The sequence below is a fragment of the Bidens hawaiensis genome, unplaced genomic scaffold (genome assembly GCF_021521415.1).
Source record: "Bidens hawaiensis isolate Kalapana, Puna unplaced genomic scaffold, B.hawaiensis_p1.1 tig00001016_1, whole genome shotgun sequence".
Taxonomy (NCBI): Eukaryota; Viridiplantae; Streptophyta; class Magnoliopsida; order Asterales; family Asteraceae; genus Bidens; species Bidens hawaiensis.
In genome coordinates, this window is record NW_027491059.1 from 2,161,450 (window position 1) to 2,177,561 (window position 16,112).

Here is a 16,112-nt window from a genome sequence, read left to right on the forward strand (position 1 = left end):
AACAACATTATTATAACTACACTTGTTACAACTACTACAGTTTTTTTCATTTCTTCCAGCAAACAATCAATTTCTTGATTTTACTATTTTTTTTTTATTCTCAGTTGTTTGCTTTTCTTTTCCTTTTTCTTTTTCTAGAAAGGCCCCCGACCCCGGGTGCCCTACTTTCACGCTGGTTGGATTTACTCATTCACATAATTCGGAAAATCAGAGTTAATTAAAACATTTCGTGGAATAAAAGTCAACCATTCTTACATAACTTAAATACTTGTCTTAAACAGAAATAAATAAGTCTTAAACATTAAATATAAATAACACGTGACTCTTCTTTTCTTCGATGCCAGTCTTCTTTTATTTGCCACGTGTCTCCCTCACAGGGCCGTCTCCGAAAATTTAAATACCTTGGTCGAACCGAGAAAAAAAGGCCCATAGGCCTTAACGAATAACGAAATAAATAAGCTAATTTTTATAAACGGCAACTAATGTTATAACAATAAACATATGGATTAGTAAGTGTACAGATGTGTTAGTGATGGAAACTAGGTATTCCGCCATCTTAGATGACAGAATATGACAATTAATCACATTTTAATGTTTTCAAACTTGTTTAGTAAAAAAAAAACTATATATGATCATCATCTCTTAATTTATAAAGACGCAATAATTAATTACGCATCAACCAGTTCCAAATATCATCCATTTTAATGTAAATTTGTATGTATATACAGATCACAAATCAGAAATCTATACTATTATTTCCTTATAAATAAAATATAAGGGTTAGTTATATTAATTTTAAAACTTAAAGGTTAAAAGTGTTTTGTTTTAACTTATATTGAAATAAGTCAGGGACCATTCTTGCCATATGTCAAAACTTGATTTGAAATACCTTCTGCACCCGCGTCTCCTTCGTCTCCAACTCTAATATTCCGGCCGATGAACATATTTTTCCTGCGAGTGTTAAACACCAAAATTAAAGACCAAATCGAACGGTGTCGTTTGACTCGGGATCTCTTACCGATCTTTGGCTCCCAAAAATTACTTGCCTCGAACGAAGGTCCAGCTCGCACACCCCTCGGGCCGGCCCTGCTCCCTCATGCAACCTGTCTCATCCTACTCACCTGCGTGCATACTAAAAGTCAGCTACGCTGAGTGAGTTCTAGTTAATCAACTAACATACATATTCCATATGTTACTTATTATTACTCATTCATACATGCATACGTATTTACATACTTTCTTTCATACTCTTCCTATGGTATACCGTATACTATCCTGCTTCTTCTATCTCAAATATTATTAGGGTCTAGTCCCTTCTATCTCCGATATTATTAGGGTCGGGTCCCTACTATCTTGCATAACCATACAACCAAACATGTCCTGTCAGCTATCCATATGTTCATTTCATACTTCATTATCATACGTGCATACTTTACCTGTCTCATGTATATAATATTTATATACACATATTCATTCACATAACCATCATATGATAATAACAATGATGCACAATCATACACGTATATTATACTTATCACATAGGATAAGTATTTAAACTATCACATAGGAGTATGCACACAGCCCCGAAAAACGTCACAGAGAAAGGGGCTAGAACTCACCTGTAGTCGGTTCCGCTCGGAGTTAATAGTAATGACCTTCTTCAATTGAGCTCGACTAACTGTTAATAACGGACATACATTAATCCTCTATAATTGTTTGCTATTTATTTTCTTAAGTTAACGGGGTTAACTTTTAAGTTAATTGAACCGAACACATAATTTCCTTAAACCGATTATATTAGTTTAATATACTTAACTTTATTTTATTAGTTATTAAATCTCAACTTTATTATTATTATTAAGAAACCAATCCTTATAAGTTACGAACCGACCTAACGATCTTTATATGTTAACGGCTTCTTAACGAGCCTATACGTTCATGCTTCCTTAACGAGTCGGGTTAAGTTCTCATGCATATATATATTTCCTTGCAATTTAACGACTTATTGATGAACTCATGTGTTTAGGCTTTTCTTTAACAAACTTACGGGTTTTGGTTCCGACATGGGTTGGTTCTCGGTTTTCGTTTGAGGCGGGTTACGGGTTTTAAACGAGCCGGTTACAGTTTCCATTCTTTCATATTCCTTTATTATTATAGAGTATTATTATTATTATTATTATTATTATTATTATTATTCTAGTATATTTACCTATAACCCCTCCTAACCCTAACATTTTATAAACAAACCCACTCCCCCTACCTCCCTTTCTTCCTCCTTAATCACAGCCACCGCCGGCCCCCTGTTTCCGGTAACCCGTCGACGGGAAGAAGAAGAAAAGGATTATGAAGCTGTCTGGGGTTTAGTATATGTATGTGTCTGTGACGTCCAAACGGATCGAGTTCCCCACTTTGGCTCGAGCTTCCGTTCCAATCAAGTAGGTGTTTGGCTCGAGTTCTATTCCAGTCGAGTTTTAGGGATTTGGCTCGAGTTTCATTTCAATCGAGTTTATGTGTTAATTTGGCTCGAGTCCATCATTCCAGTCGACTCCAAATCTCCCTGTTGACTCGAGTCGATTACTAGTTCCAACCGAGTCGCTCTTTTAATCAATTCCTTGGCCTATTTGGTTCAAATTTCAGTGGAGTCGATAGGTCGGGTCATACTCGGATCGAATTATCAACTTCTTACCCTACCCCCTTCGAGCCGTTTATATTCACTCAGCCGCCACGGGACTCGAACCCTCCTCCCATCTCGAGCCAAGTGAGGGATTCAGGCCCTTAGGCTTTTAAATGAACCAACTTCGAGCCCGGTTGTATAGGTTCGAGCCAAAACATTTAACCTGAGTTCTAACTGCCTTACTTAGTTCAAATAAAGTTTGTTTTGTTTATAACTTTCACAGTTCCATTTCTTTTATTAGTTATTATTTCTCTTTTTGAGTTAAACTATTAAAATCACATTCGGCTCGGTTCCTTTTGTGTTTAACTTTTAAAAATCCATTTGTTCATTTATTATTATCTTAGACAAGAACAAGATGAAGACGAAAATGAAAGATAAACTTTGATCTTAACACATACCTTATGGATTAGGATAGATTAGATCTTGTTTACTTTGAAATCTTAAACGAATCTTCTTAAATCTTTGACGAATGAAAGGAATGAATGTTTGTGTGTATGAGCAGGAGGTGTGTAGGTGTGTGTCTAATGGTGAAGATGATGAAATAAGAATGATTAGGGTTTTACGAAGGTTTATGTCATTAAATACTCTAGGCCCATAGGCTTAGGCCCGTAATCATTCTAAACCCATAAACAATATCCCATGAAAAATCCTAATCTTTTCTTTTCATCTTATTATTATTTTAGCAATTTAAATAACAACACACGACAAATAAATGAAGCTCGTCTTATTTATTAATTTGTAAAACGCGGATGTTACATTTTCTTTTTCCTTCTCTTCTTCCATCTCTATTTCATTGAGGATTGATTCGGCTATTTTTATAACGTCAACTCCAAAACATGTTGGATCATCTCTGATGTACATTCCTTCATAATATGTGCTCCAGCGTGCATTTTAAGGATGGGCAAAGTAAGGATCTTGATTCATTAGATAATTGAAATATTCCTGCCCCTGAGGATTTTTTTCTTGATTGGTCATTATTCATTTTCTTTTTGACTTTATTGATTTCTAGGATCTACTTGATCCACTTGATCCTGTTTCCTGCACATCTTGTCTTCGAATGATATGGGCTAGTGGGATGTTGGAATCGAAGGAATTTGAATTTTCCTCCATTGAGGTCTGATATGAGTCTTCATTACTAGATATAGAGATTGGGAGTAAAGCTGTCCCTATACATCCTTTTCCTTTACCCGACGGAGGTCGAAATGATCCTTGGCTGGATTGATGGTCAGACATCTGTATGATGTTAGATTGAAAATAGGATCGCATTTATGTCTTATCCGTAACAGTTTATTTATTCAGTAATTGCATTTTAGATACTTTTAATTAAGTAGCTACTATTCTTTGAACCAGCATCTGTATAATAGGATTAAATCCTATCCGTATCATGTTTAATCATTCAGTAATTATATCAGTTGATATTCTCATTTGAATATTAATGTTTTCAGCATAACCCTATTTCTGATCAAAGCCTAGGTATAAAGTATACCTAATTCGCTAAGACCGATGGCTCTGATACCAACCTGTCACACCCCAACTTAGGGCCTGGGTGCGACACCCGTTAGTTGGTATTTGTTTTGAAAATATATTATAGCAGAAGTCTTTAAAATATAATATTCTTTTAATAAAATAATGGGTTCAAATACCCATTTAATATCATAAATCAAGTTTGAAAAAATATGAGCGGAAGCCTTTTTAATAAAATATTATTATATTGAAAACTCGGGATTTGAATACCCGTTTGATAATTCAAAAATCTGCGTTTTTAAATATAATTCTTTAATAATATTCTGAATAAAATATCTGAGCCATCAGATCACCTCTAACGACTATGTCTCCATTCTTCTAATCTGTGTTGCCTGTCAATTTTATTATTTACAGTTTTCTTGAAATGTGGTGGAAAAATACGTCAGCACACAGCCGGTGAACGAAGCTGACTCGGTTCAATACCAGTGTGTAAACAACAATAATACATTTGTGACAACACTCATTAGGCACCCAACTCAATTGGGATAAAATTACCCTAAGTACATGTACAATTAATCATATACACATATCATTTCGCTGAATAGTCCTGTAGACTTCCAGAGGCATGTTAGATGATATGCATGGCCTCGAGAAACTCCGAGTCACCATGTATGAATGGATCCAGACACATGTATACTCTTAATCTGAGTATGCCCGTTTCTCATTATTGTAACACAAAGTTTTAAGGATTCGTAAATCCTATGCAAACAGTTCAGACTCTAAAAGAGTTGTAAAAGTTTAGGGCGTATTCACCTTTTATGATTGTAATCAGTTTCTGATACCGATTCCTGTATATTGATCAGTTTCGGTTACTGACCCATGTCTGTAAATCAATTTCTGTTACTGATTCTTGTTTCTGTTTTCAGCTTTCTGATTGATTGATTGACTGTTATCTCGGACCTATAGTACGAGATTAACAATTGTATAAATATCTAGATCAATGATCTAGCTTCAGACCCCGTAGTCTGTTTTATATAGCTGTAACCTTGACAATTTATTTGTTTGTATGAAACTTTTGGACCTTTAGTCGCTTTGTTTAATAATCAATTATATGTCAGGTTTCTTTTTAAGGAAGAAACATTTATACCAGGTTTCCTCTTCAAGAAGAAACATTACTTTAACTATAACCTGTGTGATTGAATATTATATTTATTAATCATTAAGAAATACTATTTAACTATACCCTTTGCATGTATATGATTACGTTTATTAATCATGATGAAATAATAATTAACTATAACCTTTGCTTATGAAAAGTTATATTATACTTAACAGTGATCAAGGTTCGGGCTATACCCCCGACTATGGTCTATGCTATTATAATAATAATAAAATAATAACTTAATCAGAACCCCTGCCTCTCACGGGTATTTGGAATTAAATGCCTATAACTTATCAAGCGGCAATGCTACTCTATATCGTGTACTAGAGCTTAGACTATCAGAGCTTCGGAGCTTGGCATGTTCCACGAGACCGGCATGACTCCCGAGACTAAGTGTGTGAAAAATGCTTGTGAGTTTGGTGTGAAATGGGAATGTGCCTGATGTGCTAAAAGTAGTTTAATATTATTAACTAAAATTACGCTAATCTAGACACTAAGTAATAAATTCTAGACTCTTAAACTTAACTAAACTACTAACCGGCAAGTGAACCGGTCGACTCTAGTACAGCTAAGTAAGTCCGGATATCGAAACCCACGAGACTCTTTTAATTACGTAAACTAGCTAAATTAGACTCAACTACATACACGACTATTTATTTATTATTTGTTTAAGAGGGGTTTTACTAATAAACTAATTTTAAACTAATTTAAACTAATTAGAAAAATAAAGACAACTAAACTTAGAACTTGGACTTAATTCAGATGATGATGAGATAACTACCTAGGCTAGAATCTCCTAAATTTCAGTTGTTAATTAATAGGGAAAATATTTAGTTATGGACTGGGATCATAAAATAGACACCTAAGAGAAAACCCGAACAGGACCCCTGAACCTTCTCAAGAGACACATATGGGGTTCTAATAAGTTTTAACGCACACCAGTATTAAAAATCAAGTTTCCTTACGGTCACCTAATTGATTACAAACTAGTTCCTTTATACGAAATCCTACCTTACAGCGCAGAAATCAAAGGCAGTCTAATATATTCAATTGACTCGATAGACAAAGTTAATCAATCAAACCTAGACGGACTGCTTACGAAGAACTAAATCTAGCAATCCTGATCAACAAAGACCTATCAATAACCTAGCACCTTACAGCTATTTAGGCTAGCAGCACACTTAGGTTTATTTAATTAAATAATATTATTCCTATGATCTTATTCGAAATCAATCATAAATAGTCAAAAACACAAACTAGATGACCTAATAGTAACCTATCATAATGACAAACAATAATCAAGGCAACTATGGAATAATAAAACTCAACAAACAACCCTAAGCACACATATGCATCAATTTAATATAATTAAACCTTTGCTAGTTCATAAAAACCATAACGATAAATAAATCCCAAGTCAAAATCAAACATCAACAAAGGTTCATCATAAGCCTAGGCAGTCTATAAAGTTTAGCCTAGCATCTTAAAATCAAACAAAACAATGATAAACGAAATCATGGCGAAAATAAATAAAAACGGAAGATTAAAGGCGATAAAAACCGAAGTCATCGTCCTTGAATAATAAGCACTTCGCCGGCTGATTCGTAGCCTTCAAACCCTCGAAAATATCCTCTCTTGAGCTCCCAAATTCGTCCTGGCCGGCTAGGGTATTAAGGTTTTCATTAAGGGTTAGATTAGGGGTGTTTATATAGTGATTAAGGCCCAAAACCCGGAATATTCTAGAAATTAGGTTGGCCGCGCTACGCTACCAAAATACCCGTTCTTGGCCGCGCAGCGTGGGCAATTTGGCCGCGCTACGCTACAAAAACTCCTTATTTGGCCGTGCAGCGTGACCAAATTAATTTAATCCCGGTCCGGTTCACTCCTGATCTGGTCCGGTTAGTTTCTTGATGGTCCGGTTCGCCGGTTTAGCTCATTTTTGCTTGTTTTTCGCCCTCTTTAACCACGAACAAGTCCTGGGACCTAGATTATTCAAATATGTTAGTAGTATACAAATCCTAACAAAAACCGAACATAAACTAATAAAATATTATATAAAAGATACACGGGATTTATGTATATTAAGCGTTATATCGGTGTCGTACCCCTCCCTTTTATAGTTGAAATTGGGTACCATCGCGTAGGGCGATGGTCCCTTCACTTAGGGCATCGCGTAGCGCGATGTCAGAGAAACGACGCGTGGCTGCTGACGCAGCCCTAGCGTTTGCCATGTGTCTCCCCGTTGCGACACATGTCTGATGCGTCATTATACACCATCGCGTAGCGCGATGGTCTTGTTCCTGGGTAGCGCGATGGTCTTGTTCCTAGGTAGCGCGATGGGTTTTAGAACTCAAATTTTTATTTTTAGTCCCTAGTCTTTGATAACTTGACACTTCTTGATCATACTTCCATTTTCCAAAAATACTTATGCGGCTCGCGTCGATGCGAGCGTGCGACATCAAAATGCCAATCGTCCGAGTCCGAGTCCGTGCGCGTGCGCGCTCCGCTAGGACTATAGAGAGTGATTAGTCATATTAAAACATTTCTATGTAAACTTGCTTCCTTATAAAGAGCTTCCATTTCTTTTCACCCTTCCATGTGAGATGAAAGTTTTCTTTCTTATTTGTACTCATGTGAAATGCTTCCAATTTCTTCCATCTTTCCATATGGGATGGAATTTTCTCATTTCCTTAAGATAAGATGCCTTTATTTTTCTTATCCTATTTTTTCCATGACTTATCTTGAGAATATTCTTTAATGCTTCAACTTTCAAAGTTGACAAATTTAGTCCAAAATCAATATGGGTTTTTCCTAGGTGTTACAGGTGTTTGCATATATATATTTTTTCTTTTGTCTTTTGTTTTTTTTTTATATTCTTGGTTTTAGATAGAAATTCATACTTTGTTGTTTTGATGGAACTTCAAGCTTCAATGGTGATATAAAATAATTCTTATAACTCATACGGTGTGCTAAAGTAACGCAAACATGATGAAGTAGGCTGCCAATTATTTTCGTTAGGAGTGGAGCATCCGACGAGGTGTCTCCGGAGTCAACCGTAATAAAAATATCTTCAGTCATATCGGCAATTTGTTTTTCCTTTGGACGGGCCCCACTATAAGACTAGTTGTCCTGAGCTAATAGGCTCGAACGTGAGCGGAAGAGGCTCAAAACTGAGATGAATGGGCTCGAATCAGAGTAGAAGGGACTCCAGACTGAGTTGAAAGGGCTCAAATCTGAGTAGAAGGGGCACAAAACTGAGCTGCTTCGCTCCCTCATTTTAATGAACCATGTGTAGACCTAAATAAGGTGTAGACACTTGCAATTTTCTTCCCGCTTTTTCTCTTCGATGCATGCTAAGCGCCTCTTTGAGTTTGTATGAACTCCGAGGTTATCTTGGGCCTTTCGGCCTTAATGTCTTCAACCTCTATATTGTCTTCATTTTCAAACAAAGTTGGTCCATCGGTGTTTTTTTATATCTTCCTGGTATGGATGTGCACTTGTGGGCACTATGGACTTAGTGACTGTGCTGGTTCCGATGGAATCGGGGGTGGCGGTTGCGGTGGTCTGCCACCGGAGTGGTTGAAATTAGTAAAAGAAAACGAGCATGTGTCTTGTTGGTTGAAAGCAGTCATCGTGTCCGACTTTTCAAGACCCGCCGGATAATATTTCAAGATCCTTAACTTCACGGAATATTCCAAAGAGTCGGTAAAAAGATTCCAGCGACGAATAACGCTGGAGAACCTGAATTAGGTTGGTGTTTGTTTACTGAAACAATGGACGGACAAACCAAGACCTCTTACCGGCAAGACAACGGGTGGCGGCGGCGGATTTGATGGACCATTCTTTTAGTGGTTTAAATGAGAACCGTGATCTAGAGGTCCCACGGATGGCACCAATGTTGAAACCTATTCCCGATTGGGGTAATGTTTCTAACGATACTCGTAAGAAAGGTGATCAAGTGTGTAATTGTGAAAGTATGAGTAATATATTTCTTGTATCTTGTATTGGTTGAATGATATGTGTTCTTCCTTTCCCTTATATAGAGGGAAAGGGTTATACAACATGTACAATGGGTATATTGATATTATACAGTTCCCTTAGTTCTTCCTTTCTTCCTTCGGTCCAATCACTCCTTGGCTCTTTATCTCCCGGATCACGCTTATTGTCTTGAGACAATATACCCTAGGCTACCAACCGGATCAGGTGAACAGGAGACCATTTCCCTCCAAGCATCCTTCTAGAATGATCTTTTTCCTTTAGCCTTGGGCCTTCTTTCTTGCTTAATGGGTCTTATCCTACCCCGAGAGCCCAATTCCGAGGTAGACTCTTCAGTACCGGTACCAAAAGTCACAAATTTTTGGTTACCGGTATTGAATACAAAATTCAGGAAATAACGATATCGGTACCAAAAACTCAAAACTTTGTATCAATTTTGCACTGACGTTACCAAATTGATACCGGTTCGATACCAGTACCAAGTCTGCTCATCCATAGTGAGAGGTTCTACATATTATTCTGCGCCCATCCATTGTATTTTCCTTGTCTATTTTGCACGTAGCTTTCTTTCAAGCCTTTCAGAGGGAAAATTTACTATAATATCAATGAACAAGGACCTAAATTGCCTTATTCCTAAAAACCGTCGTTGATATTTTCCAACGGATTCTTAAATCCACCGTTACCACTAATTCAGTGTTGGCGGGTAAAAATGGTAACACCACCACCATTATCTTCCAACAAAACCCAGCCACCACCGTATCCAACCGCCACCGCCACGTTCTCCTCCACAACCCACCCGACCCCCCAACAAATAGCCGTCGATCGCCGTCGCATCCTCACTTCCCTAGCAGCCTCAATCGCCCCATTCTGCGCTCCGATCAGCTTAACAACCCCCTCGGCTGATGCCCGCGGCCTGTTTCAAATGCCACCTATTCGTCTTTCCAATCGGTAATCAACTAACTACATTTAGGGGTGTACACAAAACCGAAAAACCAAACTGAATTAGAAACCGACTGTTCGGTTTTGACTTTTAGTGAAAACGGAAATATTGTTTTTGGTTCGGTTTTGTGTTTTGTAAAAAACCGAACCCAAAAACCGATTTGTGGAATTACTTTTTCGTTGAATCGTTTATGTTTTATAAACTTGTATATTTGTTTTATTTTTAACGTTAATCGATTATGTTTTATCAATTTGGATGATATTAATTCATTTTAAATGTAAGTATTTTTTATTAGCTCTTAATATTCTAGGCCAAAATGTACAATATTATACTAGTTATTAATTTTTTAAAAATATTTGGCAAAAATTACTGGCTCGATTAAAACCAAATGGTTTTGAAAAAACAAGAAGCCAAAACATTGGGTTTCGGTTCGGTTTTAGCCAAACCCGCACCACACAGACCCCCAACTACATTTGTTCAAATTTGGGGAAATTGAACCTTAAAATTTCAATTTTGCAGGTACTTTTTGGTGAGGGCAGGGGAGTCGGAATTCGAGAGTTTGGGGGTAATAAATACAAACCCGGTAGCAAAAACGTCTGTCGATAATGGGTTATCGACGATCGGGAAGAAGCAAACGGTGAAATCGGCTTTCAGGTTGAAGGAATTGGGGGCGTGTGATAATAGTTGCTGGATCTGGCCTTCCATTACTCAAAGAGCTTATCAAGCTGCTGAGATTATAGCTGCTGTCAATGGAGTTAATAGAAGGTAATAATATTATGCATATGTAAAAGAAACTATACACAAGTAATTATATCGGGGAAAGTTAACGTGCAACCTAAAAATGCATAAAACTTGCGAATAAAATAGTGTAATTATATATACAAGTAATGTAATTATGTAACGTAGTTTTGTATGTGATGTAACTACACTACTTGTATATATAATTACACTATTTGATTCGCATGTTTAGCACGTTAAACACGTTAATTTAATTTGTATTTGATTCAAACTATATATTAGTTAAATGTACTTTGATAATAATAATAATAACAGATATTAGTTAAATGTACTTTAAATTGTTATGGTTTATTAGTTAGTGTTTATTGTAGAAAAATGTGTCCATTTGTAATTCTGAATACGTTTTTTTTTTCTTTAATGTGTTTGAAAGTAATATAGTACCGGAGTATAGTTTCTTGGATGCGCGTGGGTTAGGAGCATACGAAGGCAAGGCGTTACAATCGGTTTCTGAGGTAAGAATAGCTTAAGTCTGATTATTTCCGTGTCGATGTCAGAAACTTTCACGTGTGATATTATTACAAGTATAATTGTTTTGTGAACAATGTGACAGATATATGCATCAGATCTCGTGTCTCCCGACATTAAACCGCCCCCGATTAATGATGGAACACCAAACGAGAGTGTTGCGGATGTATTCGTTCGCGTTACGCAATTAATGTCGATTCTTGAAACTCAATACTCGGAGGACACTGTTATTATAGTCTCACCCGACTCAGATAACTTGACAATTCTTCAAGCGGGTTTAGTCGGGCTAGATCTTAGAAGGTGAGCGGATGGATAATATATGTGTTTGTATGAAACATAGTCTTTTTAAGTTTTTGTTCATTTTGGCAGGCATAGCGAGCTAGCTTTTGAGCCCGGTGAAGTTCGGTTTTTTGAACCGAGTAGTATTCCGACATACAAGCAACCCGCTTCGGCTTTATATAAGTGTCTAAACCCGCCCAATTGTAAATGAATCGGGTTTATATATCAGTTTGTTCCTAAAAACGGCTAATACTAAGTTTTTGGTGTAAATTTATATCGTAATCTAACTATGTTTGTTTTATTTCAATTTAATATTGTACACTAGTTTTTTAACTTGTAATATGTGGTTCTTAACGGTATATCAAGAGGTGCATAAATCGGGTTTTTCTAATACCTGGTTTCGGGCATGGAACCGGGTTCGGGTATTTGGGAAATCGGGTATTGGCCATAACCGGGTTGGGTTCAGGTTCGGGTCCAAGTATGGTCTCTAAAACCCATACCTTATGCACCGGGTTTGGTGCGCGGATATAATGTATATATGTGTGAACCCTCGGTGGGCAAAAGTGAAATTTCACTAATTTTGACGTTATTTTACTAATCTCGTTAAAATAATGTTAAAAGTGGCGGAAGGTTAATCAGGCATCATTGGTGGCGTTGATAGCCGAAAGACCAGGGTACATGCACCAATCGACCGGTGTGCTGATGGTTGAGTGCTGTGCGCCTTATGTCCAAGGCTTGATGCAAAACTACTATCGAGTCGGGGGTCTCACCAGAAGCAGCCTCTCTATTCCTACGGGGTAGAGGGAAGGCTGTCTACATCTTACCCTCCTCAGATCCTACCATAGCTTTACTATTGGTGGGATATACCAAGTACGATGATGATGATGATGATGATGATGATGATGCACCGGGTTTGGGTCGCGCATAGAACCGATATTTGAATACCCTATTTTCGGATATTTTTGTAGGTATTGATTGGGTTTTTAAGGGGTTACACCTTTTTGGGTATTTTCAAATATTTTTCTAGTATAAATCGGGTATTTGAAAAACTGGCTTCGGGTATTGAAAAAACTCGGTTATGGGTATGTAGCAAGTTCCGGGTTTTGGGTATTATCGGGGTACCAAATCGGGCCCGGTTCCTGGTATGGATTTTGGTACTGAAAGACATACCCTATTAGTACCCTACGGTTAGGTTTAGGTAGTAAACCCTGGGGTATAAAAAAAACCTGTTCTTTTTTATCTTTTCGGGTCCGGTTCCGGGTTAGAGTTTTTTTTACCTCTAGGTATAACAAGATATACAGAGGTAGAGGTGCACAAATCGGGTATTATTAAAACCCGGAACCAGATAGGAACCGGGTACAAAATGGAACCGGTTCCTGTCTGGAACCGGTTCCTGTCAGGAACCGGGTAGGAACCAGACCCGACCCGGTAGACAAATACCAGGAACCAGTGGAACCGGGTCCGGTTTATACCCGAAACTTGTTCCACCGGGTTTTCCTTATTCAAACCAATTTGACCGTTGGAAACAGGTTCCAACGGTTATATTACCGTTTTTAGACCGTTGGAACCGGTTTTAAATGTTCAAACACACCTACACATACTGTATGTAGACATACTAGGTATAGAACTTGTTAACCAACTCCCCTAACTTGTTAAACACTTCCATTACTTGTTAAACCACTTACCATTACCAATGGCAACCAACGACGAAGTTGTTGTGGTTATCGATGCCCCGAGGTTTGGGTTCACTATGACCTTTGTGTCATGACCGACACACAGGAGATGGTGCGCTGCAAATACTGTGGCAAGTTTTTGAAGGCGGGATCGAATTCCACTCTTTGAAAGCATACCAATAAGTATTGAAAGGAAAAAAAGCATTTGGATGCCAAAAAAGGAGAAGCCGGAGAGTCGTCCGGCTCTACAAGTCAAGCCCCCGCTGCCGGTAACAAAGCTTGATGGTCGTAGATGGCGGGATGAAAACAACAAACAATGTTTGTTATTTTTATTTTTATATTTAATAATGTTTATACTTAATCATTTTTCAATAATGTTCGTTGTGTAATGAAGCGGTTGCTAGTTGTTCTATAATTATGTATATGTTTAAAAGTTATTTTAAGACAAGTTTTTTATTTAACACAAACAAATAACACTTTAAAAAACTTGTTACATTAATTAATTGATTCGTGTTACATAATACATTTTACTAGAACAAATACAAAAAATACAAATTAAAATTAGTCGAGTTCTACGAATTCATCTTCTTCACCCGAAGATTCTTCTTCCATCTCTTGAATTGGACGTTCAAGTGGTATTTCGTCTTCAAAGTTCGCCTTGTCTTTTATACGATCCACCGCATCCAAATGATCCTTTAGGCAAATGCACATCTCTAAGGACTCGGGAGTGAATTTGGTTCTTCGCATCGATAACATCCTTCCACTAAGTGAAAAAACCGATTCCGAAGCAATCGTTGAAGCTTAGACGCTTAGCAAGTCACGAGCCATGGCTGAAAGAATAGGAAATTCGTTTTGCTTTCCTTTCCACCATGCCAAAATATCAAGGTTGCGAACTTCCTCGACCGTTGCACCTTCTACATATTTTGCTCCACTATATCGCCCAAGTTCACTAGTTGGTGTGTTACCCCTTTGCCGCTTAGCCGCCGACTCACGAACCACATTCATCATGTTTACAAGCTTGTCCTTACATGGCTTACATGATGTTGCTTGCCTCACAAAAGTCGACTTTGATCTTGGACCATAATTTTTGAAATAATGATCATATATTTCTTGAAGGGATTTGTTGAAAGAGTCCTTTGCTTCCGTCGACGACATCGGATCGATCTCGTGCGTACCCATGTTGTCATATATTTCCACGATCAACGCCTCAACCCTGGCAACATTCAAGTAAACATGGGTGGTATTCCTTCAAAATATTTTAGGAACTTCTTCTTCATTGGGTCAACAAAATGCTCGAAAAGATCATTTTTGTTTTCAAACTCTTTGAAATTCAAGGAGATGTTGTATAATTCTTGCAACACCCAACAATTAGTAGGATAGTAAACCCTCAACAATTTAGTTGTTGCGGTTTTGAAAACATCAAGATACTCCAAGAAATAACCGATATTATCCCAAGCACCGTTGGGAAACATATCGGCTTCGCAACAATCCACAAGCGTTCTATGAAACACCTGTATAGTTTTTTGTTGGGAAAAAGCACAAGCGAGCATATTACAAGTCGAGTTCCAACGGGTTGGAACGTCCCAATTCGGCCCCAAATATTTTTTATCAACCAACTTGCAATAGTTTTTGTATTCAAGATGTCTTCTTTTCCCACTTTTGAAAATATCTTGTAACATCAATCTAAATAATCTCAAACCGCCTTCCATGGTTTCATTGTCAAGACCATCTTGAACAACCAAATTGATAATGTGGGAACACATCTAGTATGAAAAAACTTTCCGTAGCAAGGTGGTGAAAAAACTTCCATGGTGAATATTGTTAGATGCGTTATCAAACGACATTGAAAATTTTTTTCCTCAAGTTAAAAGTCGTTATTACCTCATCCAAAATTTCAAACAATTTTTCGGCGGTATGTGGAAACAGAAAGTTTTCAAACGCGATGGTGCGTTTCATCATTTGCCAAGAAACCGGATCGATCCAATGAGCGGTGCCACAAAGGTACGATTCCGGTAACCCATGTGGTGCCGACCGAACATCACTAGTTAAATTGACACCCGTTTGTAAAGTGTCAAAAACCTCAATTAAATCTTTTTTGGCACATTCCCACAACTTTAGACAATGACGTCAAAGAGTGGTACAACTTACATGGGTGTAGCACGATTGAAGAGTCTCTCTAATCAAGGCCGTGAATTGAGGGTTGTCGAAGTGGTTAAACGGAAAACCTTGTTGAATCACGAACTTCGTCATCCTATCGTGAACTGCTTTCACGTTGTGATGAAATATTGTGTAACATCCTAGAAAAATTCATATTTATTTTGGACTAAAAATGTCAACTTTGAAAGTTGTAGGATTAAAATAACCTCAAAATCAAGTAATGGGAAAAATGAGATAAGGAAAAATTAAGCATCTTATGTTTAAGGAAGTAGGAAAAAATCCATCCCACATGGATAGATGGAAGAAAAAGGGAAGCATTCCATGGGTATAAATAAGGAATGGAATTTTCATCCCACATGGAAACAAACAAAGAAATGGAAGCTCTTTATAAGGAAGCAAGTTTCCATAGAAATGTTTTAATGTGGCTAACCACTCTCCATAGTCCTAGCGGAGGGTGCGAAGCACCCGACGCGCACAGACACGGACTCGGGCGATGGGCGTAAT

The 16,112-nt window shown here is 37.5% G+C and overlaps 1 protein-coding gene across 1 annotated transcript; it reads left to right on the top strand.

Moving 5' to 3' along the window:
- The first annotated feature begins 10,065 nt into the window (after positions 1–10,065).
- Positions 10,066–11,992, top strand: LOC143551597 (uncharacterized). The gene is made up of 5 exons (XM_077041996.1): positions 10,066–10,244; positions 10,756–11,001; positions 11,405–11,486; positions 11,585–11,799; positions 11,869–11,992. The coding sequence occupies exons 1-5, from the start codon at positions 10,219–10,221 to the stop codon at positions 11,987–11,989; spliced, it is 690 nt and encodes a 229-aa protein (XP_076898111.1). The 5' UTR covers positions 10,066–10,218; the 3' UTR covers positions 11,990–11,992.
- The last annotated feature ends 4,120 nt before the right edge of the window (positions 11,993–16,112 follow it).